The sequence below is a fragment of the Prinia subflava genome, chromosome 6, assembly GCF_021018805.1.
Source record: "Prinia subflava isolate CZ2003 ecotype Zambia chromosome 6, Cam_Psub_1.2, whole genome shotgun sequence".
Lineage (NCBI taxonomy): Eukaryota > Metazoa > Chordata > Aves > Passeriformes > Cisticolidae > Prinia > Prinia subflava.
In genome coordinates, this window is record NC_086252.1 from 28,680,205 (window position 1) to 28,706,819 (window position 26,615).

General features: G+C 44.8%; 1 protein-coding gene across 1 annotated transcript in view; it reads right to left on the minus strand.

Annotated features, from left to right (window-relative positions):
• Positions 1–4,785: 4,785 nt before the first annotated feature.
• Positions 4,786–26,615, minus strand: part of ADCY5 (adenylate cyclase 5) — a 202,719-nt gene continuing 180,889 nt past the window's right edge. The window contains exons 12-21 of the mRNA XM_063400863.1: positions 25,590–25,677; positions 19,251–19,367; positions 18,356–18,520; positions 15,989–16,164; positions 11,691–11,717; positions 10,775–10,907; positions 9,372–9,635; positions 8,833–9,037; positions 7,980–8,104; positions 4,786–6,748 (exon numbers count right to left, since the gene is read on the minus strand). Of these exons, the coding sequence (XP_063256933.1) occupies positions 6,623–6,748; positions 7,980–8,104; positions 8,833–9,037; positions 9,372–9,635; positions 10,775–10,907; positions 11,691–11,717; positions 15,989–16,164; positions 18,356–18,520; positions 19,251–19,367; positions 25,590–25,677 (1,426 nt within the window). The 3' untranslated portion in view covers positions 4,786–6,622. The remainder of the gene's footprint in view (positions 6,749–7,979; positions 8,105–8,832; positions 9,038–9,371; positions 9,636–10,774; positions 10,908–11,690; positions 11,718–15,988; positions 16,165–18,355; positions 18,521–19,250; positions 19,368–25,589; positions 25,678–26,615) is intronic.

The window sequence follows — 26,615 nt, forward strand, 5'->3', positions numbered from 1 at the left end:
TCAATGTATGATGCCTGTGGACATTTTGCACTTGGTGGTTGAACCTTTTTTTTAATTATTTTTTTATTTTCTTGAAAAGGACACAAAAGAATATGGGACTAGAGGATGAAAGTGAAGCATATCCATGCAGTGCAATGTACGTAGAATATGACTGGTGGCATAAAAAGCTTCGTTCATACATTCATGGAGATAATCTGATGTGGAATTATCAGATGGTATTACGTGATCACATTATCTGATGGTAATGTGGAAGCACAATTGTACATTAATGGAGGAATGTGTAGAGTATGTTCTGCATATCCTGCAAGCTTGTCACTTCCAAGGTCAGTTTTGCCTTTGTGAGGCAGTAGGGAATAGGCTAAATAAGTAATAATAATGCTATTGCATATTAGCAAACTAGATGTGGAATATGTAAGAGACTAAATTTTGGAATGTTTTGTTTCACATTGACATACATGTGAATGTTTTCTTAATTAAAATGTAACCTGGAAACTCAGTTTCTGGGGATTGGCTTCACCCGTGGCGCTCTGTCTTGTGCTGGAAGTTCTTTAATGTGTTTTCATTCATGATCTTCTTTTAATTATTCTTTGGAATTGGTTTATGTAGATGGGGTTCTTTTTTTGTAATTATTCAAGAAGTTCTGCCACTAAACCAAGGATTCTTGCACACCTCATGTGTTTGGACTCTGCGAGGGTTGAAAGAGAACGGATTGGTGAGTAAATGGAGTGACTTGCACTTGTTGGGAATACTGTTCTTTTGATATGTTCTTCCTTCCTGAAATGGGTGAATAATTAGCTCAAACCTGAGACAGACAACTGGTGACAGGAACATAATAAATCAGTCTGATTAGCTTAAACAAGAAATACAGGGATTGTGTTGATTCTTTGGTATTTATGGGTTGGGTGGTTTTTTGCTGGAATAAAAGCTCTGTGGTCTGGTTGAGAGAAGAATCATATGCTCCTAAAGCTGGTGAATCAACCAGCAAACCCCAACATAGAGGACCACCATCGCTTACACTGGGGTTTTATGTTTATATGGCAGTTATTTATGATGTTTGATAGTGTACAAATAGATGTACTTGTAATCAAGCCTTAGTGGCAGAGAGGTTGCAGTGCTCTTGTGTTGCTGGATTTGGGAATTATGCAGAGCTTTGCTGTGCTGTGAAATGTTGGCCCAGGCAAAATTTCTTGGGCATTTCATACCCAAAATGTTATGTTTTAAAATAAGTTATTTACTCTCAGATTTTATGACTACAAAAAAGGAACTGGATATCTTATTTTCTTTTTAAATAGATGGAGTATTAGTTAAGAAAACTGTGCACAATACAACCAAGAAGAATTAAGAGAGTGAAACTGCAATGGGAAGTGAAGAGGAATGTGTCAGACTGCTCTGAGGTGAAGCCTTTGGAGACCCTTTGGTGTGCAGGCTCCAGGGTTGGTCTTTGCAGTTAATTCTCTTCCTCCCCACGCAGAGACAGGGAAGAGAGAGGTGTTTATGAACATGAGCAGCAAACAGCCTTGCTGAGCACCAAGGCTCGCTTGTATTAGCATCCAGTGAACCGTTCTGAAAAGATGAACAGTCCTTTTCCATTTAAAATCAGTGGTTAAAAAACAGAGCTGTTATATTTTAAGTATAAAACCAGGTTTTGTTTTGCTTATAGTGTCTGGAAGAACCCTTACACCTGTCTTTTAACCTCCACTGATAGGGAAGCTACTATGAATGCCTCAAGTACTGCTGAGTTTCTAACTCAGCTTGTGGTGCACAGACAGAATTGTTTGTTGCATCATTTCTTGGTTTATATGTTGGCAGAGAACTTTGTTTTCTCCGAGGCACCTTCTATTCCCGAAGATCCATTTTTAAGGAATGAAAACTTCATAGCATCTGGAGCCATTATTCCATTCCAGTTATGCTGGCATTAAATTAATTGCTTATTAGCAGGTGTAATGAACAAATGCAACTGCCAGTGTAACAGCAAACAGTTGGGGGTTTGTTTGCTTGTTTTTATAGCACTGATAAAAATCCCCTTTCACAATGGAAAGTTAATGAACACGACTGTTCTTCATTATGTGGTATTACTAGGTGCTAAAAATGTGGCTGCTTAGCATGTGTGAGTTCGACTGTAAGATTGGAACTTGCTGACATTCTGGTGTGAGATCAGAGCCCAGATACAGCAGGCCAGGTTGGAGGTGAAAATTTACTGGAAATTCCCAGGATTTCCTTTTTGCTTACACAAACTCAACCCTCAGGCAGGGGCTGCCCTGCTGATTTTACCAGGTACTTGAGTTACAGGTCTAGGCAGTTGAATTCAGGAAAGCTGATTCTTCTCTTGAACAGCAGGCTTTACTTTAGAGGGAAGTGCAGGTGGCCATTTGTGGTTGCTCGGTTGTTCTGTGGGATTTAGTAGAAGCAGAGCCCATTTCATGCTGTGTTTATAAAGGAAGCCCTCTTGAAGGCTGGAATGGGTTCATCCAGCACCCACTATAGAATGTTTGTCTTTCAATAAGGTGTCACTGCATTTCCTTTCAGGAAGGAATGACCAAAGGCTTGCCTGATACAATGTAGGTGTCTAATGCCATTTCCAGTAGATGGCAATTGTTATTTACTGCTGGAATTCTCTGTTAAAAGATCTCTGGGGCCAGCTGCTTACAGAGAAGCTCGCTGCAGTGCTGTCCCCTGGAGCTTTCCATTGGAACGCCAGGGCCGTGCTGCCGCAGCCGCCCTCAGTGCTGAGCTCTCTCACTCCCGGCTGGCACCCCCGCCCCGTTCCCGGCAGAGCACTGGAGAGGTGCTCAGGGACAGAAAATACAAACTGCTTTTACAGGAAACGATCTGGCTCCCACATAGCAGGGAAATGTTGCTGCCTCTGCCCCCCATCCTGCCTGAAATTCAATTCTCTCAGTCCTCCCCCACCCTCCCCGAGCCTACTTCCTCCTTCAGTTGCAAGGACAGAGTGGGTCAAGAGCATGGAAGCTTGAGTTTTCTCAGCTTAAAACAGCTGAGCTGCCCTTTTCCCAGCAGCATCCCAAGCTTGCTGTCTCTAACAACTCCTGAACTTCGGCCTGGAAGTGATGGTGCCCTGAGGAGCAGTTGGGAAACTTAACAGAATGAAAATATTTGCCTCTGGGCATACTTTGGGCCAGGTGCTGGTGTCTTGGATGTTGTGTAACACATAAACAGCCAGCCAGAGATATTTGCAGTGCAGGACACAAATATAAGAAATTCAGTGTGTCCCGAATGTATCATCTTATTAAGTGCAGGGAGATACTTGATGTAGCCAGATCTGTGTTGGGGAGAAGTGGTTAAACACCTTAAAAATCATCAAAATGCTTTCTGGGTGGAAAAACGATGCATTTGGGGGAAACTGTTCAGCCAGTCTATGTACAGTACTTGAGATGAGAGGGCCCAGCATTGGAGACTCCTGCCTTTCCTCCCCTGGGGAGGAAAATACCCTTCTCCACATAGTTAAAAAAAGTTGCTTGCATCAGACAATGTCCTAAACTGTTCTTTGTATGATTATTTAGGAGAGCATAGAAAGTATTAAATAGTTCTCCGCCAATTTTCATAAAGACTGATACTTAAATACTTCATGGCTTTTTGTTCCTGCAGCTGTGTTCTCAGTACACTCATAAAATCCCTCCTAACCTATAACAGATTGTAGGGCATTTGGGTTTTAGCTGCCTGTGTAATGTCTTCTCAACTAAAAGAAGTCAGCTGGAAGCTGCAGGATTTTGTTTCTCAGCTCTACTTAAAGCTCCTGTTAATTGCTACAGTCACCTGTAGTATTTACTTTTACCTGTAAAGATTGAAAATGTTGCATTGCTGCCTCCTTCCAGTGTCCTTGAGAGGGCCAATACCGAGGTACCTGGGGAATTCTTTGGCAAAGGTGATGTGCTTTTGAAAATACAAACTTTATTTTTTTTAAAGGACACACAGGCAATTGAAGCTGTTCAGTTGTGCCCGTGTGTTTTGGCAGCTGCCCCGAGACTGATTCCGAGGGCAGTTGGGAGCACAAGGACCCAGGGGATGTTTGCTGGGCAGCCACGCCCTTGGGGCTCCACAACGGGGCAGGGCAAGGAGCAGGGCATCGGTGCCAGACAAAACCTGGGTGTTTCTGTTTGCAGATCCAGCATCTCCTACACAACCCTCTCCAGCAGCCAGAGGCAGCTAAAATAAAACAGAGACGCTTTACCAGTGAAACAGTGTTTAATATAGTTAAATTACTTAAATAGATTTCAATTTCCATGGGAAATCATAACTGTATCCATTTTTGCAAGATCCAGAGTAAAGAGTGTGTGAATACCCCTTGAAATGATCATGACACACTGTCAACAATCACACCTAGAGATACTGGGGACTTGAAATTTCATTGACAACACAACTTCATAAGATGAATCAAAAAGTTGAGAGGACTGCAGACTTTTGGAAAGCAGAAAGCAAACCTAAAACCAAGTGTATGGCATGAAGGTAATGAAACTCAGTGAGGGACAACGGGGATGGGAGGTGGAGGAGGGGAGAAGGGCATAACAGCGTGATGCAACTTAAGTACTCTGCAAACCAGGAAAGATGTAAGGGAGCAAAAGTATAGTACAAGGGCAGACTTGGCAGTTTTACAGAAGTCAATATACTATACTTTTCAGAGATGTTTCCTAGTGGAAGGGAGAAGGAAAGGGGCAATGCCATTTAAGCTCATGTTTAAATGGCTTAATGCTCACGTCATGCTTAGCAATACAGCAAATTAATTAAGACAGGTCCATGGAGTTTCAGTTATTCTCATTGTCGAGTAGGAAAAAGAAATCGCCACCACCATAGTGCAATCATTATGCTGTGAGTACTACAATAATTCTGCCCTGAGAAGAGTGGAAAACAAGTTTATTAAATGTCAAAAGATTGGAGTAATTTTTAGTGCTAGCCAAATTCAATATCAAAACTTTCCCCTCATAGAATATAAAAAATATAGCTTTTTTTAAATTATTTTCTTTTTTTAATAAAATATCAAGGGATTTTTCTTTCATAGCTAGAAAAGGTACATAAATGATAACAGTGAACTATTCAGAAACCCCCCCACTAGTGATAAAGATGCCCAACACAGTATCAATGGCACTATTTTAAGGTCGACCACCTCATTTACACACTTGCCACCGTAATCTTTTCTGAAGATCACCTAATTCCTGAAAATTGAAAATCTGTGAATCAGTTTAAATAAGTGCTTACTACAGGAAAGTCAACTCGATGCTGCAGCACATAGTTCCTTGTAATGTCACATGGCAGTTACAATGTCAGACAACTCTCGGATCAGCAGGATTCTGTTAAGACCATCTACGAAAAAGGATTTTTTAAAAATAAAAGTTCAAATGAGCTTTTTTTTCCTTTTCTCATAAGAGCTCCTGTTAAGAGTTAGAAGATTTGGTTAGAGCTCTTTTTGACATGTCTGAGACCGTCTCAGTAGCTAAAACTCAAAGGTCCCGTTTCCATTGGGAAGCCGCCACCCTCTGCTGGAATGATGCACGGAACAATTCTGTGACTACCGCGGGTTTTTCCTCTTCTTTGGGGTTGTAGATTTTTCTGGATTTTCATTTTAAATGCATTGATTCAGCCTGGAAACTCACCTGTTTGTTGTTGGTTGATTGTATAGTGATAATCTGAAAACTGCCAAGTCTGTGTTCAGAGTATTACACAGAAAAAAATTACACAAAAGTCTACAGGTTATATACACCTCCCCCCACACCTCGGTGTGGACAGCCTGCCTGCTAATTTATATATAATTTACAAAATATAGAATTTGGTATATCTGTTAGATCTCCATGTTTTCAATATTACAAAATAAAAAATACAAAAAAACCCACAACAAATTTCAGGGGAGTTCCCCCCACAAAGTGTCTCTTGTTTACATCTAGTCTTTCCCATGTAAACTGATAGATACCAAAGAAGAGCACAGATGACTTTTTAATAAATATGGTTGTAGAGCCATCTTCCTTTATCCTGATCTTCCCCTCCATCAGGTGTGCCAGCCCCCTCAGAAGAGCAGTCATTTAGCCACGGAGAAGAAGGGAAAAGAGGGGGCCAAGGCTACAATGTCTTTTCACACTAAAACATTACCAATGCCCTTCTAAAAGGCCTTTTTGTGTGCTGCAACAGTGGGTGTCAGTTTTGAAAGCCCATTCAAAACAGCTAATAAAAGCACAGTGGTACAATTCAAATAGCTGGCAGTATGGGATGGAAATATTATGGGAGTGCAAATCCATTCCAAAATAATGCTTTGTAGTGAATCATACATTCCTTCAACCAAGTAAATGTTGTGTTGCGTCAATAAATACTTAAATAGCTTCTTATGCCATCCTGTGGTAGCAGCCTTTTAAAAATGCCGAATTCATGTCTTATCTGTGAACTCCGTAGTGCACATCTTTGGTCAGCTTAGCACTCAGCCAGGAGCAACTCCGAGGTGGTTTCTCTCTCTTGCCTTTCTTGATGGGTGGCCAAAGAATTTGCTGATACCAGCTCTAGAGTCATGGGGTGAAATTTCAGCTGTGCCGCATGTTCAGCTTCACTGCTAAAAAATGATTCTTCTCCGATTCACAATCCTGGGTAATGCAAAATCCGTCTCTGTGCGGGGCTGCAGTTGGTGCTAACTAATTGGAGGCCCTTTTAGAAAGTAGGTGGTCATTTCTCCTTTGCCTTTGACCTTTATGACCCCTCGATACTCCAGCTGGTAGTTGTTGGCTGCTAAAACCTGGTACATGTCTGTGGTTACCTGCAGAATAAACAAGAGTAAACAGATGCTTCCCTGGTCTTCCACACAATTTTTCCATCTGCTTTTGGACTAATCCATGCACAAAATAAAGCAGATCAACTGTTTTGTTTCTAAGTCAATCAACATTTGCACATCAATCACTGACTGAAAGGCTGGCACAAGGTGCTGCACAAACACAACCCATGGGAACCTGAGGAAGTACAGATGTCACACACAGTGCACAGCTGGGGAACTGCATTTTCCAAGGAGGTCACTGGATAAAGCATAACAAATCAGTCACATTTTTTAAAACACACCAGTCACTTCAGTCTACTCAGATGCATATATTATATCACCTGAGTAACAGTAGGAAAACAGGTCAGACTTACTAAAATATCCTCAAAAATTACCCAGAAGTTACAAAGTGAATGTACAGCTTAGGAGTCAGGGGTTGTTTTAATGAAGGAGAAGGTGGTGGATTAATTACAGTGGATTTTCTCACCCCTTTTCAGGTGGTTTTACAGACCTTCCTAGGGAAGCTTCAAGAGTGATGCATAAATATCGATCCAGTTAACTGACAGGCAAGGAAACGGCGTGGCTGCCCCTCTTGGGCTTTACACCCTCTGCTCTATTTTTATAACCCTTCAGGAGTGACATTCTGTTGCTGTGACATTGGCTCAGCAAAAGCAGGACAGTGCAATTGAATCACTCACTGGAAAGGTCACGTCTGAAGGCCAAGGAGATGTGTGATTATCAGACAGGTCCTATTAACCCCTTAAACAATCGCCTCTCTCTGCTGTGTGTCCCCATCCTGCTGATGCCTGGACCCTTGCTGGCCTCACACCACCCAGGGCACAGTGAGCAGCAAAGTGAATATGAAATATTCACAGAAATACAGAGCTGAATCAGGCCCCTGGAAAATGAAACACCACCACACACAGCTGAGCAGCACACGTGAGGGGAGCTGGCAGGACTGCTCAGAGCCAGTGAGGCACACAGGGAAGGAAGCTCAGCACTTCCACCCAGAACTGAAGCGCAAGTTTTTAAACAAAGCTTGCAGTGTTGGTCATGATTAAAAGACAAAACTTGTTGGTACCATCAGCATTCCCTAAATGGCTTTTCGTTCAGTTCTGTGTAGGTAAATGTATGGAATAAAGGGATAAAATGAACCCAAAATTTCAATTCTAATTAAGTTTCAGAATGTGTAAGTGACACAGGGCTGGCAGTGTAAGTTTTGCAGGGGCTGCCTTACCTGAATCCTGTCAGGCACTCCTGTGCTGTCCATTCTGCTGGCTACATTCACTGTGTTGCCCCAGATGTCGTACTGGGGCTTGCGGGCTCCTATCACCCCAGCTACGACAGGACCAATATTGAGGCCTGGAAGCAGAGGAGAAATACACTCACATCCACTTTCTTGAGGCAGGTTATTGTTCAGATAGTGAAAACCCATCCTGAGGCTCAGTGGTTTTGGCTGTGCTTTACCCTGACATGTAAAGCTATGGCCAAACTGGGAGGAGAGAAATGTTGGAATAGAATTTGGGTTCTTTGATCCACTGTGCCCAACTGACTGGCAACTCAGGCTGGATCTGCTCAATCCAGAGCTACTTTCCAGTGCCAGATAATGAGAGAAAGTTTGTTTGCCACCTGGCTAACAAGCAAACTGCTCACTTAAAGGCAGCACATACCTGCTGCAATGCTGAGGGCCTGCAAGGCAGCAGTGCAGAGCCTTCCAGAACAAACACCACACTTGACATCCTCAGTTTTTTTCTCCCTTTTCTGTTGCTTTCTATTCCCTGACTTGAAAGACAATTTAATGTCCAAGAATGCCAGTGCTGGAAGAACAGGGGCAAAACGAGCCCAAGATCAACCACAATGTAAGACCACGCTGTGGCAGGAGCTACACTGCTTCTAATGCCTTAGGAAGCACCAGTGATGCTGCTGTACCCTAAAAAACGACTGTGATATTTCACAGAGGCCGAAGTGGTCACCAGACAATCAACATCACCGTACAGCTAATGTAACATCTGTGGGCTTTACTGTCCATAAAACCCCCACCTCAGAATGATCACTGCCCACATGGAATCCTGTGAGCACAGGGACATTACCTATCTTCATCTGGAAGTTGTTGAATGAATGCTCATTGATGTATTTCATTTGGTCCATTAACCTCATGGCGAAATCTGCCAGAGCTTTGATGTGTGTCTTCCCTTCCTTGTCGTAGGTGGAGTCGTTGAGGCCTGAGGCAGCCATGTAGGTGCTGCCAATGGTCTTGATCTTCTCCAGTTGTCGGAATTGGTCCTCACTGATTATCTGTGTCACAAGAGCAAAAGAGGCAAATAAGCCTTGGCAAACAGATGCTGGTGATGTCCATGCCACATGTCCCACCTTGCTGCAAGCATTACAAAATAGTGGACAGAGCCAGGAAGACAGAGGAAGAAAGGGGATTAGATATTCAAAGGAGTCACAAGGGAAATAGAAGGGATTTCAGTGTGGAAAAAAATAAAACTGAAAACTCCTAAAACTCCTAAAGTAAGAAGAAATGAACCACGGATCCGATAAACCACCCTCCTTCAGGAGCTCCGCAAAGCCCAGCTAAACTCATGGATTCGGTTCACTTTGTCCACCCCGATTTTCTCTGACTTACTTCATCAAAATCAGCAATGATCTCATTGAGCAGCCTCAGACACTCCACCCCCTCGTTGTTGGCTTCCAGCTCCACATAAAACTCGGAGAAGTTGCTGATGGAGGCGAACATGACAGCCACGCACTCGCAGGACTGGTAGTACAGCTCGTCGTTGCGGCGCTCCTGCGCCAGGAAATGCGCGGCCACGTCCTTGGGCAGGATGTTGTGGAGGAGGCGTCTGTTGTAGGCCTGCAGTTCCTCCATCTCCTCCTTCTCTTCGGTGGCCTAGTTTAGGGGGAGACACAGTGATGCACAGCTGCTCTGGGGAGGGGAAAAAAGCTGAAAATCAACTGGCAGTGAGGGCAGAAATAGAACAGGGGAAACTGCAAAGGAGAGCAGAACCAGAGAGACGCAGAAATTTGTGTTTTGCAGTGGAAAATGTTCCATCTCTTCATGCACATACATATGGAAAAGCAAGCAGAGAATAATGCCAGAATCTAGCATTGCATTTCCGAGCCCTGAACTGGGTAACCACTCAGCTCACCCCTTTCATTGTTTTGCCATTTATAAATGAGGATTACAGTGTTTATCTGCTTCCCAAGGAGCTTTAATTAATTGTTGCTTCCTCAGTGCCTTGTACTCAAACCACAAAGACCTATAATTAGAATGATGTCCTGCCACCCAGAAGGTAGAAAATCTGAATAAAACCTGCAGCCCTGCAGCCCCCAGCCATGAGTGCTGGCCAGAGCCCAGGCCTGTCCTGCTTGCTTGGGAATCCCATACAGGGCCCCAGCATCACTCATGGGCACATGCAGTGAAAACATTGTGACCCCAGGAACAGGAGCACAGGGTGGCATTATCCACAGAGTGTTGGTTAGCCAGTACTGCTGCCTGGGGGCTAATGAAGGCTGGACATTGAGCCAGTTCCCACTGCTTAACAGGAGAATGAATGAAAATGCAAATGTGAATATTTCACACCCTTGAACACAGCAAACTAAAGCTCACTGAACTCTGGAAAACAATTCTGCGGTGAATATGAGCTTCCTATATTTATAAATTGTGTTACATTACATGTTCCTGCAGCAGTAACAGCTCAGTTGCCCAAATTAATTTATCTGCACCTTCAGATCTCTAACCCTTTACCATGGAGACCATCCAAGGTATATTTACAAGAAAAGAAGGGGTTGAAGAAAATAACTGGGATGAGATGCAGAGAGTATGCAAAGCAGCAAAGAACAGCAGAGCATTATTAGCATGCCCTGTTATGAGTCAGTTTCAGATTAAATTCAAAGGCACATTATCACACTCCTCAACTCGACAGTGAAGACCTCAGCCATTTTATATTAAATAAAATATAAAATATTAATATTTTATATTAACACCGAAGACCACACATGATCCTCCCACCGCCAACACCCACTCACCTGAAGCTTCCAGAGGAAATCAAGCCGTGCAGTGGATTCCACTTGCTGGGCATGCAAGTACAGCGCCAGGACAAAGACAGTGATGATGACAGGGGTCACAATCTTCAGTGCCACTCGTGTTGTCACCGGGGGGCTGCAGCAAGGCGAGAGCAGAACTCCGTTACCAGAAGAACACGGCCTCACCACACCCTGCACTCCCCACCTGAAGGCTAACCAGCCTCTCAGAAAAAGGCTTTTTGTTTTTCTTTCCCCTCAAAGCCTGTGTTGGTAAAGGGACAAACAATACCTGCAAAAAGCTGGAGACTCTGGCTGATGGGTGCCAGTTTCTAAAGGACTTGGAAATTGGAAATGTAATCCAACTTAGCAAGAGTTGTCATTGATATAAAGGCCACTCTTCAGAGAATGGCCACGCATGCTAAGGGTGACACCACCGAAATGCTGCCAGCCCCTCAGACTGTGTTCATCCTGTCTTCTGCACTGCTTCCCCAGGCTCCCGAGTCTGGAACTGCTCTAGCTCATGGCTTCTCTAATTAGTCACTTCTTAATGGGCTTTGTCGTGTAAGTGTTCTGTAAGCTGAAAAGAGCACTAAGGCACATTCACACCTCCTCTGACAAGCAGGCAAATAAAAACTGTTCAATGTGAATTACAGAGTTATACAGTATGAAAATATTTTGATAAAACCTTTAAATTGTATTAAAAATAAGCCCGGAGCTGACACAAGTCCCACAGGAAAGAGAATGCTCTGAGGGTAGCTATAAATACAAAAGGACCACAGTCCACTCAGGACATCTGCACTCACAGCAATGCACAAACACCAGACACTGCCAGTGAGTCAATGTGCTGATATTGCACCTTGTGAACACAGAATACCTACCGACAGAAACCTATAAAATATTTCATGCCAAGGTGACTCACCATGAAGAGGTATCATTTGCAGACACGCTGAAAGAAAAGCACAAACACAGGGTCAGTGGAGTGTCTGGCTCCCCGCAGCTCCTGCCCTTCTGCACATCCTTGCACAGCACCTCTGCAATGTGGCACCTCCAACACTGTGAGGGGCTACAGCTCTTTTGAAGCAGAAAGCTACTAAAAGATGGGAGGGGGAGGAGAAAAACAGCTTCTGAGCTGCACTCAAAACTCCAGAGTGATCGTGTGACATGGTTAATGTGAGTAAAATATCTAAGGAGCATTAAGAGTGAGAGAATAATTTGGGATTTTAATGTCAGTGTGGAATGCCTGTGCATCCATCACTACTTCATTAGGTCAGACTACAAAATTTCACCCAAGGAAGAAAGCTTTGGGCTTTTTTATCTTGTGAGGGATAGCTCCTTTCTTCTTTTATTGTGGCATGGAGATGTGTTTAATTCCTTTAACTGTAATCCTGCTCCCTTCTTCTGCACATTCCTCAGGGCCAGCTTGTGCCCAGCTCTGGGTACCACAGCCAGGGCACTGAAGAAAACCCTTTAGCACATTCCCATTACTACTGACAATTCTGCAAAGTGCCCACGTGTGTCAGAGCCGCTGGGGGAGATGGGGATGTGCTTTTTGACACTGAAAGCACGGAATGGAGCGTTCTGGTAGGCAGCAGCTGTCTGAGCTCCTGATCGATTGATTGCTTAATGCTGCTGGCTTTGTTCTCCAGTGTGGGTGGGGTATTAGGTGGCTGAGAACCACGTGCAAGCATCTTTTAAAACACTATTTAAATGGAGGGAAAGAGCTCAGTGCTTAAATTACTGTAGTGTCATTGATGCAATTAGAACTTTGCAGGCTAAAAATGTGATACTAGCCCGAGAATGTGACAGCTCTCTAGAGAGCTTCAGGCCACAGTTTTATGGGGTTGGATGGAACCTTGCTACACAATCAGACATAGAAATGATCAAAATCAAAATAGGCAAGCGAACCTAACTGGGAATCTAAAGGGAACATCATATCAAGAAATAAAAGCAGGGCAACTTTCTAACCTTGTTTGTTCCAAGATATTTTCTGCAGTTCTGAGCATGGAATTTCTTCTGACATGGATATTGCAACCCACTGTTGTCTTGCACACAATCTATTGCATGGCTCTTGGCAGCTCCAGCACTGAACATGTGTGCTTGGACACTGACATGGCTTGGAAAGCCTGGGGACTCCCACATGAAAGGCTGGATGCAGTGGAGACACTTCCCACATGCAGCATGATTCCCCTGCTTCCCTAAATCACCTGGCCAAGGATGACTGACTGCCCCTATCGTTATCTCTTATGATGGGAGCATGGCAGACCTGACCCTTGGTACTGAGGCTGCAGCTCACTGTGAGTGTTACTCTCACTCTAAACCTCCACCAGCAACTCTGAAGTGCAGCAAACCCAGTGTTTGCAATAAGTCTGTGGGTAAGTGAAGATGCCCAGTGCAAGCAGGGTGCTGCACTGGTAGGTTGTTCCCCCATGGAACAGACATTTCCAGTAGCAGATGCTTCTTTAATTACTGGAAGGGAACACAGAGAGAAGCTCGCTAACTCCACTGCTGCTCAAATGAAGTGCACATTTTTAGCAGGAAAGCAGTTCCTTTGAGAGACAGCTCCCATAGGACCAGAGCATCTCACTTTTCCCAGCCACAGCGGCAAGGACAGACAGCTGGAACAGAAATGATGGGCTTGATGAACAAATCACAGGGCAAAGCTCTTTGGGCTTCCCTGTGCAGGAGCTGTTTAGAAGATCACATTGGGCCATCAGATCTTTAGACCAATGCTTTAGTTTTACCTTCTGCACAGGGAAAAGGTACCCCACGCCATCCCTGTGCATCCAGTTACACTCCCTGTGTCACAGGCTGGTGTGGCTGCAGCCAAGCCTCCGAACGAGCTGTAATCAGCCTTTCAGCTGCCTGCATGCTGGGTTGGTTTGTACACAGAAGTGTGAAGTGACATCTGCATCACTCCTAATTAGTCAGAGTACCATAGTGGCTGCAGAGCAGACACTAATTACGTAGCTACAATGGGCACCCAATTAAAGTAGTATGAGGTCATGGTGGCTTTTTAGTATCAGCTGGACAATAAGGTCCATCTCTGAACTCTGGGCTACATGCTGAGCTCCCATTTCCCACAACACACAAATGCCCTTCCAGACACTGAGGCAATAAATAGCCATCCATGGAGGTCTTTGCACAGAGCAAATTGTCCCGGATTCCACTGGAATAGGGTTAAATTTCTTCCTAGCTGGTGCAGTGCTGTGCTTTAGATTAAGTATGAGAATGATGTTGATAACATGCTGATGTATTAGTTGTTGCTAAGTAGTGTTTACACTAAGTCAAGGACTTTTCAGCTCCTCAGCAACCCCAGTGAGGAGGCTGGAGGGACACAAGATGTTGGGAGGGGACATCCAGGACAGCTGACCCCAACTGGCCAAAGGAATATTCCATATCTTGTGGCATCATGCTGAGTGTGGGAACTGGGGGGAAATCTGGCCTGAGGCTGCTGCTCAGGAACTGGCTGGGCATTGATTGGCAAGGGGTAATTGTATTGTGCATGCCTTGGGTTTTTTAATTCTAATTCTATTATTATTACTATTATTATTTTCTCTCTTTTCTGTCCCATTAAACTGTCTTTATCTCAACCCATGAGCTGTCTCACTTTTCCCCTTCCAGCACTCTCCCCCATCCCAGCACAGGGCAGTGAGTGGCTGTGTGGAGCTGAGCTGCAGCTGGGGCTGAACCACCACACAAATCCCATTTAGTGAGAGATAATACAGCACCACCGAAAGCTATTTCTGGGAAAACATGCTAACCTTCTCCACTTTATTACTGACATTCTGATTGTGAAGTGATGTAAATTATACTTCCAAGTGCTGTAATTTCGCTTAGTGCTTGAATTACAAGAATGAAATTATTTTTGAGATACAAAATGCTTTTATTTCACTAATTGTGTTAGAAAACGCTAAATAGCTTCTGCTGATGGAACACCTAATATCTGAAAAAAGGGGAAGAAAACCTCATTCTCCCTATACCTCCCCACAGAAAGCTCCACAGGGTTTCCTACCTAATTTCACTCACTTCAGTTAACAAAATAATTTAAGTGATTACTGCCAGTGGCAGCAGAAGCTACACTTCCATTAACTGGCAATGCCAACAAAAGCTGTATATCCATTAATTATTCCTGGGCACACAGGAATGCTGAAATCATGGAATAGCCATGTGAAGGAGAGGAGTAATCAGATGCATCAGACTTGAAGGTTGATGGTTAATGATGGCTTGAAGGGCTGATGGTTAATGGCCATCCTGAAATCTGAGCAACTACAGAAGGTATTTCATAACACACAGGGAAGGGCCATGGGAGTCTTCTCAAACACCCTCCTGTCCAAGGCAGGAACAACCACAGCCATCAGCCTGACAAACAGCTCACCTAAACTGGCATAATTTGATTCACTCACATGTAGGTACAATTGTTGCCTACAAGGGGAAATCATCAGAACAAGGAGTTAACACAACAATGCAATTCCCAGCCAGAAACAAAACCTGTGGGGGAGGACAGGCTGGTGGATGTGCCAGACTTCCCTCCCTGCTGTGGGGATCTCCAGGAGGTGGGGAAGCACCACAGCAGTGGAAGGAGGCTGCCACCTGCATTAATGTGTGACCTGATGACAAGTCAGCTTTTGTAAGTGAAAGGGCAACTGTGCACTCGCCCTGAGCCTGGACCCTTCTGCTGGGAATTGTGCTGAGCCCTGCTGGGACACTGGTTTTTCAAATAAGGACAGAGGTCCAGCAGCAACTGGCAGGAGATCACTGGCCAAACATCAAGCACCACCACTCCACCACCCCAAGCTGGGTTTGGTATATTGTGGTGGCTCACATCACATCTCTGAGCATTTGTTGGAGGATTTTTTTTTTCTTATTTGAGAAATGACATTTCTATATTGGGAGTGTAATACCAGAATTAAGAATGACTAACTACAGCTCCCCACTTCTGGAAAAAAGGAAATACAGATCCAAGTTACATTCTGTTATTAATAGATAGTTCATTAGTCAAGTCCCACATAAAAAAGATCTTAAAGGGAACTGTATTCTCCTACTTGTCAGAGGTGCAGAACAGCACTGGCAAAGCTTTAGCCTCCAGCCATGCCTTTGCTGGTATCCTGCACTTCCCTTGTTGCACCACAGCCTTGGCACTCCCATCCACCTAATGCCACACTGAAATCACTGTGTGAAAGAAATCAGGTGAAGATTTCAGAAGTGAAAGGCACTTACTAGGTGTTGGCTGTAACCAGGAGATCTGCATTGTCAAAAAGGTTGACCCCTGGCACTTCCACAATGAGAACATATATAAATTCAATGATTAACATAAGGATCAATTTTCCAATACAGCTGATCTGAAGGAACACAGAGCAGGCCAGGAGACTCAATAAGACACTGTAGGTAAAGTACTGTATAAAGACAAAAATGGGAAAAAACCAAAAGAGAGATGAATGTCAGCTGGATAAATCAAAACTGAGAACAAAGGAAATTAAACACAGGGATAGAAAGGGATTGGTAGTTTTGTAGTTGAGCTGACCAAATATATAAACCTGGGACTGCCTGTGGAATTCTCCCATGTTACAGAAGTTAAAACTGATGGATGAAGAGGAAAACTGTGGCATTTTACTCCAGGCATTATGTGCTTCACTCTCAAGAGGCACAGGCCTCACAGCTGGACACCCACGGTTGTGACGCAGCTTTTCCCTGGACACAGTTACTGAATTGGCAAAAAGAATCACCCGGTTATGCTGGATTAGCTTGTGCTTTAAGGCCAAATTCTAGACTCAAATTTGCGTATCTTTGTCACACATGGGACCAAGGGTATTGGCAATCCACACTCCTGGGCAGATGCCCACTGCACTGTCCCCTCTGAGGTGACACACGGGCTGGACAAATGTCCCTGTGATAACCCCACGATGATTTGTCCAGCCAGCAGCTGCAGAGGTGCACACGGGGCTGGGGCTGTGCAGCACCTCTGGCACAGCTCTGGTGCAGCAGCAGCTCCTGCCGGGCTGGCAGCTGAGTGCTCAGCGTGCCAGTGCTGCCCCGTGTGACTGCAGACCGCGGGTGCCACTTATAGCTCCCAGGAAAGATAGCAGGGATGCAAAATGAAGAGAGGCATGTTATCCAGCTCACCACCTCCCTGCCATCAAATCTGTGAAGATTTAAGCTTCCACCCTGTCTGGACAGGCTTATTTCTGGCAAAAACCTCATATCATGTGCCTGAGGCAATCCATCCTTTCAGTTTAAAAGCAAGTCCTAGTTGAAGTAGAAATATGCTTATGTTCTGAGCTCATTTATTAATAGCCTGATACATTACATTACAGAAAGTAACTTGTACAGCTTGTGCTTGACTCCTCAGTCTTGACTGCAGGGTAGGATTCCATTGTCTCCTGTGTGGGGCACAGGGAGCAACAAGCAACACCTGTAGCAGATCCAACATGAGCCTTGCAGAGCACAGGCAAGAGACTCCTCAATTCTCAGCCCACTGAACAGAAGGACTTGGCTCAGGGCTGCCAGAGCAACCTCAGTATGCAAAATGGTCACTCCTCATTGCTTAAAATTCCTCTCTGTCCTGGGCCAGCACTCCAAACAAATTCATGGTGGGCACAGACGGTTTCTAGATCTCCACTGTGCCAGATTCTACTCCTGGGTCTTTCTGCAGACACACTAAAGCCTCTTCAGAGTCTCAGTAATGGTGGTCTCAGAAACCTCACTGAATCACACAGGGACAATATTCCTGTTAAGTTAAAAGGAAATATGCTCAGTAGGATACCAGGACTTTCAGTAGCACCTTGGACATCTGGATGGTAACAGATCCACCATAAATCTGTCAGGTCCCCATAAACCCAGATGACCTTGACATAAATTCTACTTCCATCCTAGACAGAGGTTTTTTTTTCCTTTTCAATTTCCAGTAAACAGCCCATGTAACAGCCATGACCTAAAACCTTGGAGAAAGGTCTTGAATAGCTATGCAAAAAGTCTTTCTTTTTCTCCCTTGTAAAGTATTCTACCAGTATGAAAAACATATTTGGGCTGGTTTGGTTTGTTTGTTTGTTTTCCATTAGAAGCATTTAATTTTTTTTCTAAATGAGATGTCCTGAAGACACAGGAATTGCATTGCAAACTGAAGCAGATCACTGTCTGGGCTGCCTACCTGTCTGAGGCCAGACCCACCATACCTTGGGAAAGAATATATAAGCCAAGTTTTTCATCTGGATATAAAACAATGGAGGGAAGTGTCAAATCTATGACTAGACATTGATTTTCAGAGAACTGATTTTTAGGTAAAACTGAGCACCCACAAACTCCATTGAAATGATGTGCAGTTCTGCATGCCATTAAGGACCTCATGGAGAGGGACATTTCCTCTGCTATAGGCAGGATCCAACTATTTTAAAAGCCTACTAATTATTCAGCCCTGAAGGAACTTAAAAATTAATATGGATTCATAATAATAACTTCAGACATTTAAATCTGTGTGTAGTAGCCTGAGTCAGTGCTGTAATGCCAGTCAAGAACAACCTTTCTTTCCTCAGAAGGTTTTATAGTCTTTTTCCAGACTGACCTCTGGAACCCATTTTTTTCAAGCAGTACCTCTGGAAAGTTGCAGTTGGGCAAAGGGCTGTCACAGAATCCCTGCAAGGTGCCCAGGCTGTAGTTGGAAGTCAGGTTGCTGATAAGGCATATGTCCACCCGGTCAGGAGTGATGTTGTATTCAGCAGCCATGCAGCTGGCAAGATCCACAGTGCTGCACATGAACTGGAAAACAAAGGTGGTATTAAGCGCCATAGCAGAGAAAAAGAGAAGAAAACAAAACAGTTTATATCAGTTTAAAAGCCCCTTGGAAATGGCTGTAGCCATGTGCAAAATATGCAACTTGAAATCATCAGCTTATGTTTTACTGCATGTGCAGTTGCTATGTTTTTTCTCCCCCAAAATATTAATTAACAAAATCCAGGCCCCAGAGAACAGCCCATCTCTCTCTGAGCCTGAACTGAGCAGTGGTGTCTGGAATCACAGCCAGACCGCCTCAGTCTCAAAAGTGCAACTCAGAGCAGAGTCGCCTCCGTGCCCGTGAGCTGATCTCTGCTCTCAGAGCAGGAGGCAGCACCGTGCAGGGCTGGACAAAGCCCAAGGAACACTTCCATCCCACTCAGGGTGGTGGGAGTTTAACACATCAGCCTCGTGCCAGCCCTTCCTGCAGGGATGCACATCAGGTTGGCTCCTGCACTTGGAGCAGATGCATTTAAAGAATCACAAAAGGTCCTGGGCACAAATCAGTGCCAGGCATATAACAGGCTCCAGGGATGGAGCTGTTGGGCTCCCATTTCTCTTCTGTGCCCAAAAAGCAAAGGGCACCAACCCCAGATGCTGGCAGTCATAGGCAGGACCATGTTAAATTCAGTGGTTTTAAGGGTCACAATGCTGCAGAGCACCAATAAGAAAACAGTTCAGAACTGAATGGATCAGAAGGAAATAATGGACATACCATGTTGACAAAGGCAGACAGAAAAACCAGGATAATGGCAAAGACTCCAACTAAGGTACTATTGGTCCTGGACTGTACAATCTTCTTAGAAAGAGTCTGGAGAGGAACTGGGAAAAGCTGCATGAGAGAAAAAAAAATCAAACAGATACATAAATCCTTGTTTGTTTTACAGATTACAACCTGCATTTGAGCTGCCTGCATCCTTCAGCGTGGGTCTGTGTGGATGCTGCACAGGGGCTGAGGATGGTGGTGGGGGCTGGCAGCTCTGGGACAAGGGCGAGCAGAGATGTGCCTGTCTCATGGCAGCAGGCCCAGCTGCTCTCCAAATCCACTTAGCCTTTCCTAATGGGAGTGATGGCTCCTGAGCCCAGAGAGCCAGAGAGCATGGCTTGCAGGGCTGTGCTCATCCTGTCGTGAGAAGCAAACCACAAGCCATCTGTAACTGAAAGAGCCAGGAGCTCGAGCCTGGAAATCACTGGAGCAAAAATTTTAAAACGCAGAAATGAAAATACACATCATGTCCCTTTGATCACCAAGGCGTGTCGTAGGGCTGCCTGGTGCCACTTCAGACACAGACTGTGAACAGCCCAGGCCAGCCCTGTGATCTGCCAGACCCTGGCCTAAAGGCGCTGCAGAGATCAGCTGGCCCGGGCTGGTGTGTGGCGCTTCGTGTGTCACTCAGGTGACACAAACCCCGAGGGTGAGGGCCACCAGGGAGCTGTGGCAGCGCCTTGGTGCCGGCAGGGCCAGGAGCTCCCTGCTGCTGCTGCCCACTCACCGCAGCCCTGCGAGCAGGCTGTGTGCAGGGCACAGGCTGACCCCGCGCCTTTGGCAGCCTGGTCAACCCTGCTGGGCCTGGGGACTCCTGCCCTGCTCTGGCTGCAGGAGTGTCCAGCAGACAGCCAGGGCAGCCTCTCCATTCTCTGCCGGGCCAGGGGAAGCGCAGGGCCAGGGCAGGAATGTCACGACACCCCGGTGCAGTGACACCTCCACGGGAATCTGTCCTCGCACAGGGCCCTGCCCCTCCACACCACCGGACCGGGCCACAGCAGATCTGCCCAGGCCTACCACAGCCTTTTCCAGAGCCCAGCTCTCCCTTCCCTTACTCACTGCAGGAATAACCAAGCCACTAGAGGGTATTTTTAGAGACACAAAGAAACAGCAGCACAGCGCCATGGCACTGCAATTTAACTATGACTAATGTTTCTATTAAAAGTCTTGCTTTTCCCTTTTATCCTTCACTCTCACATCTTTGGATATGCAGCGTTTTGTCAGCGCTGTGCTTCCCACACAGCAGCCCTGCAGTGTAATTACCGAGTGTTGGAGTGGCCTCATTAGCTGGGGACTTTTCACAGAGGCAGGGAGAGGTTGTGGCAAGAGTTTTGAAAGAGTTGATTTCACCTGCTACCAGCACGTACTGTGGGTGGAAGGAGAGGACGAGGCTCTGTGGGGGACTGGAGACAAGGGGAAAGTGGGCTTGTAACTTATTTGCACTGAATGAGATTGATCGAAACACACTAATTATGCAATCCTTCAGGCTCAGTCACAGCCACTATCAAACACAGGAAAACACCTTTCTCTCAGAAATAAACCTTGATGACAGAAATCCTTAGCTTTGTTGGTAAGCCACGAACCAAAATATCTCTTTGCCCTACCATGTCCAGCTGCTTCCACACAGATGTCAGCTGGCAGATCCCTACTAGGATATGGAAAATCCAATGGGGCTTTCCTCTGCTCCAGCCCCTACAGGATTTGGAAGGAGAAGGAGGATCTGTGCTGCATTTAGAAAGTTTTCTTACTGTATTAGAGCAGGACACGGTTTCCTGCCACTTCTTTGTTTAGGCCTCAAGCTCCACAAAGGTATTCAGGGATCAAACCTCCATCTGTAATCTCTGGGAAATCAGGCACCTAAATAGAACTTTGGAGTTTTTTGTTGTGGATCTTGGCTCAAGCCCCTGCTGCCAGCAATCCCAAAAAGGCCTGACTTTGAACCAAGTCTGAGATATCAAGCAAAGCGATCAGTGGAAGACACTTAAATTCTAATGAAAACATGTTTTCTTTGTATTAATCTCGGTTCTCATTACTTTGCAAACTAGGAAAAATTTTAGGTCAGTAAACAAGTACAGCTGGGAAAAGTCCTGGAGAAGAAAGAAAGGCCAAAACCCATAGGAGATCAAGGCTGCAGTTGAGAGGGCAATAACACAGTCATGCCGTGCATCTGAGGAACCTCTGCCCCACGAACACTCCTGCAGGCCCTGTCACATAAGTCACACTCTTTCCACTCCACAGAGGCAGGTGGAGACCAGGAACACCTGCAGCTTGAGGGACTCCTATGATAGACACGGAGAGCCTATGTCAGGTCTGACAATTCAGCTCCATCCTTGCAGTGCTTCCTCCATAAAAACATCCACAAGTCAGGGGTACAGCACAAAAGTAGATAAAAAGAAACGAAGATTACTTTCCCTCCCATTTTTGAAAAAACAAAAATAAGACCTCTTCTGTCCTCGTAAAAGAAGCAGACTATCAGGACATTACAGTACAGTGCAAATCCAAGCAGCACTGCTGGTTGGCCCATTGGTTTGTCACTGTGCAAAGTGACACTCAAATCCTGCCTGAGTGAAGAACAGGAGATCTGATGAAATGCCAACTCCCAGCCCACATCTGCACTGCTGAGAAGGGGCTGAGAGGAAGGATGTGACCCATTTGGGCAGCTGAGATCCGTGTTTGGGCAGCCACACAAGCATGAGGTCCCTCAGCACTCTTGAAATCCCTATATAAAGAGAAATAACCACAATGGGAAAAAAGGAGATTGGATTGTCCAGTTGATTCCAGTCCACTCTGAATCGAAATGCATAAATGCAGGTGAAGAAAGGGCACTGCTGTGCAAGTGAAAGTACAAGTTTAAAAAGTGATCCAACAAGTAATATGTTGCACTGAAAATAATCCATAACCTGTAGTCATTTTCATGACAAAATTACTCTAAATAAAGCCCATTCTTTGGAACAACAGCTGATGTAGGACAGAAGAGAAATATTTCTTCTTTTTGTCTTCTTAACATGTAGTGTGGGTATGGAAAAATGCTGAGGTAATTGCTGTTATGTTGTAAGATGAGGTCTTCAAGGTCTGATTTTTCAATTTGTAATAAAAGCCTTTGAGTCATTTTGAAGTACATTAAGATGCTTTTGGAGTAAAGGACAACATCTCCAGGCAACTTGATGTTGCAAGTCATAAGTCCATTTATGTAATTTATTTCACAGTGATTTATTAGTCTATTAAAAAAGTACAGTTTTCAGAGGATTTTTATTTTTTCTGATTGAGACAAAAACCCCAAATGCTTTAGGAGCATCTAGACCAACTTTTGGAGGCAAAGAAAGTGATAGGCAAGCTACATCCATGTAGAGCTACACAAAAGCTTATTTTCTCATAAAGGATAACTTGAAATTTCTCTCCTATGCTCCCAGAACCATGAAAAAAGTTGAATTCTACACAGCAGTGTAGATGCCAGAAGTTTCAGGATTTTAAGAAAAAAACACACACTTGGTAAGTTAGTAGCAAAACAGATGTCTGTCAGCAGAGTATTTGAGAAGGGACCCTGGTTCCCATGACCTTAGACTCTACTGGGAAGGGACACCACCTCACAGTGGCCAAGTCTTCATGGAGCATCAAAGCAAAGAACTGGAACTCTCTTGTTTATTACAGCTGAAGAAACTTGGAAAGCCAAGCTGGCTGTGCCGGCAGTTCCAGCATCAACTCCTAGTCCGTGGAGAATTTTATAGTGGAAGATAATAATGACAGCGAAAGAAAATAAAACATGATCAAGCTGTTCAGAAAGAGCCTGCTGGCCACTGTCAAAGCCAGAGATGGAGAGGCCAAAACAGGGAGGGAAAATCTCACATGAAAGCTGGAAAGAGGATGAAAAAAGAGACACTTATCATGTAACAGCACAGCAAACAGACAAAAGTTATGCTTATGCTGATGTCCTGGGGTGGACACCTGCTTTCCAAATTTGTGTGGAATGAACCACTGGTATTTAAAACACATGCTCTCCTAGCCCACATCTGAGTGTGAAACAAAAGCAAACAATACTGACATCCCTGGCTTCAGGGATTTAATCTGAAGGATCTGTAAAATTGCCTTCCTTCTGCAGGTGTGTAAAAGTGTCTCCCGCAGCAATGTGGAGTACAGAAATAAAGTAACACTCCTTATCCAAGGGCTGGGTAAACCCATTGCTTAAAAATCAAAGACTTGAAATACTGAGATCCTGGATGACAGAAGAGGGCTGCAGCTCTTAGGAGCTGCTGCCATCAGGCATGGAGCTGACAAGCTGGAAGTACCTGTTCCCTAAACCTGGAATAATAATCCATCTCAGAATCAGGTGCTGTCAGCAGAGGCTAATTTGCAGCACTAAGAAGGGACTGCAGCTGGAAGGCCCAATATTTTCAATATTTGCAATCTCTGCACAGAAGCCACACTGGATGTTATACATGAGCTTGTTGTGGGGATGAAAACTGGAAAGGGCTTCAGAAAATCCCATTAAGCTCTGATGTTATTCTGAGTTCCCTCTCATGTCTTGTGCATCCACTGAGGCAAAGCCAGCCTAGAAATAGTTGCAGGCACCACTGAACAGACCTCTTCTACAGGAATTTGGAAGATCAAGGCAAAGAAAGCAAGAATGAAATCTGCCTACCATCCCAGGGACTGAGAAGTCCTGTGTGCCTTTTAAATTAATCTTTAATTAAGATGAGTATTAACTTTAACCAAAAAGCCCAAACAAAACCAGAGGATCTGAATGATGACAGAAGAACAGAGTGCTGCTGGCAGTATGTGGAAGTGGCCTGTCAGTGCCAGTGGGTGACAAACAGCCCTGAGCCGTGGAACTGGCTGGTTGCAGGTCAGGCAGCTGGGGTGCTCCAGAGCTCTCGTCCCAGCAGAACCAGTGAGTGACCCTGCCTGCCTGGCACAGTGCTGGGGTGGTGCTGCCAGAGAACAGCGTGAGGAGGCAGCACAGCTCAGCACCCAGTTCCCAAGTTCTCTGTGGCTGTGACCAGAATCTTGTCACATTGGTGGTTAATTAACTGCTGATACCAGTTTACAAATGGGTGACTTTAGCAGCATCCTCAAATGCAATGGACACACCAAGTACAACCAGGCATCCGTGGGTGCCATTCCCCAGCTCAAGGCACCCAAGCCTTCCTATCAGCAGTGTTATTTCTGACTCTACTTCTCATTGCTGGTAAACAAGCAAGACCAATGGGATGCTGCACTTACAAACTAGGTTCCCTTTAATGTTGTCATACGGCCAAAGGAAAGCCTGTGAGTTGTTAAGTTCAAATAGAAATTGAAGCTTCTTCCACTGGGAACAATCTGCAGCTCTTATTATATGAGAAGGCAAAGTTTAATTTCCAAATCTAACTTTAAAAAAATCAAAAAGACATGCAAGGTGCAAGTCTGTCAAGAGCACCCACATTCAACTGTTGAAAATGGCAGAGAGAAGATAATTAAAATGAGACAAATCATCTGCCTGACATTCTCCATTATCCCACTGTTTCTTCTGCAGGAAACATAATGCTACTGAGCTATTTTGTTCCAGGCTGAGGAACACAGCTGAGCTTGGGCTAAGGAACCTGAATCTGAGCATGTTCCATGTTCAGACACTTCTAGAGTAGAAGGATCCCTAAAACTGAAACACATCAGTGTTTTTAACAGGAACACCTTTGAGTGAAATAGATGAGCACAGCACCCTTCCTACAGTGCTCACTGCCAATTTACCACAGGCTGACAAGAAGAATTAATATGTTTTTGGACTTCACACAATGTATTTCTTTTCTGATCAAAGCCAGCTACAAGAAAGAGCCCAGCGAATGTTGGAAGCTCTGTGCACTCATCTGAGAAAGGCTGATAAAATTCTATATGTTTATGGCTTTTACTTCCCTCCAGGACATTTTTCCTTGATGATATTCTGCTTCTGATTATCTGCCTACCCAAACACGCACATGCAGCAGGGGCCAGTACACAGGCTACTCTGCAGGAAGTTTACAGGGAGGAAATGAATGGTCAGGGTTTGGTCCCACGTTGGAAAATGTGCTCTTCTTACATCAATATGAGAGTGTCTGCAGGGGACTTAATAGACATGCAGATCCACGGAGCGATTACTTCTTGCTGAGCTACAGAGATGCCAACCCTAACATCTGTTTGCAGTTCATTCTGCCTTATCAAAGGCTTTTTCTGTAACCCTTATCACACAGTGTGGAAAGGATGGCTAACAAAACACACTCTGTTAACTGAAGAAGCAGATTGCTGGTCTTAGGCAGAGGACTACAAAGAAACCACAGTACTCACCTTTACACAGGAGTAAATGACTGAAACAAACACCACTGTGGTCAGGATCAGGAAACAGGTCAGGTAAAACCCCAGCATAAATGTAGAGCTGAAATCAAGGAGAGGTTTGGTTGGTTTTGTTTTTTAAATGCACATCATACAGAATAGCTACAGCTCTGCTCTCCAGAACACATTTGTACAAGCTATGACACAGCACAGGCTTTCCAATTAGGATAGCAGTGGGAGACACGAGGTGCCTTGAATACCAACAGATACTCTGGCCTATTTAGAATTACTCAGACAGGCTGCAGAACAGAGAATGCTGCATCTTTTACAGCAATCACCTTCCTGCTGGGGTGCCAGAGGTGGGACTGAGAAACATTTCATGCACTAGAGGAGGTGACAGAACAACTTGTTGTGGCAGTCAGCCCCCAGCTGGCCGTGGGCAGGGCACCCCTGGGAAGGAAGGCAGGCTGAGTGCTGAGTGCAGCTGGGTGGGAATAATCTCAGTGGGAATCACTACCTGTCTTGCAGAGGGAATGTCTGTGCAGCACCACTCTCTGTGCTCTGCCTCGTGCATGGGATGTGAGCAACCCCAGCATAAGGATACTCAGGGATAACAGCCTTATCTTGGCCAGCTTGAGAGGGTCCTGCTCCTCTCAGCTTTGAAGTACAAAGAGAATTCCAGGGCCAACTTTGTACTGTGAATTTTCATCTGTTTTCCTCATGAAGATATTTAACACCAATTTCCTGGTGACTGGTCCCAGTGTGACAGGATAGGCCCCCCCCAGGAGTCGGCCTTGTTCAGAATCTAAAGGAGTATTCTTGCAATGTCACATTGAGGGCAACAACACCAAAGCCAGCTGGTCTCTATGTTCTCTCATGACTACTAAGATAATTGTACTTGCTAATTCACTGTTTGAGCCTTTTTTGAAATTCCTTAAAGCTATTCCTCTTTATCATAATAAATTGACACTGACATTCTCTCTCTAGTTTCAGACTCAGATTCCATGGTGTGTCTTTCATGAAGCTCTGATGGTGACACAA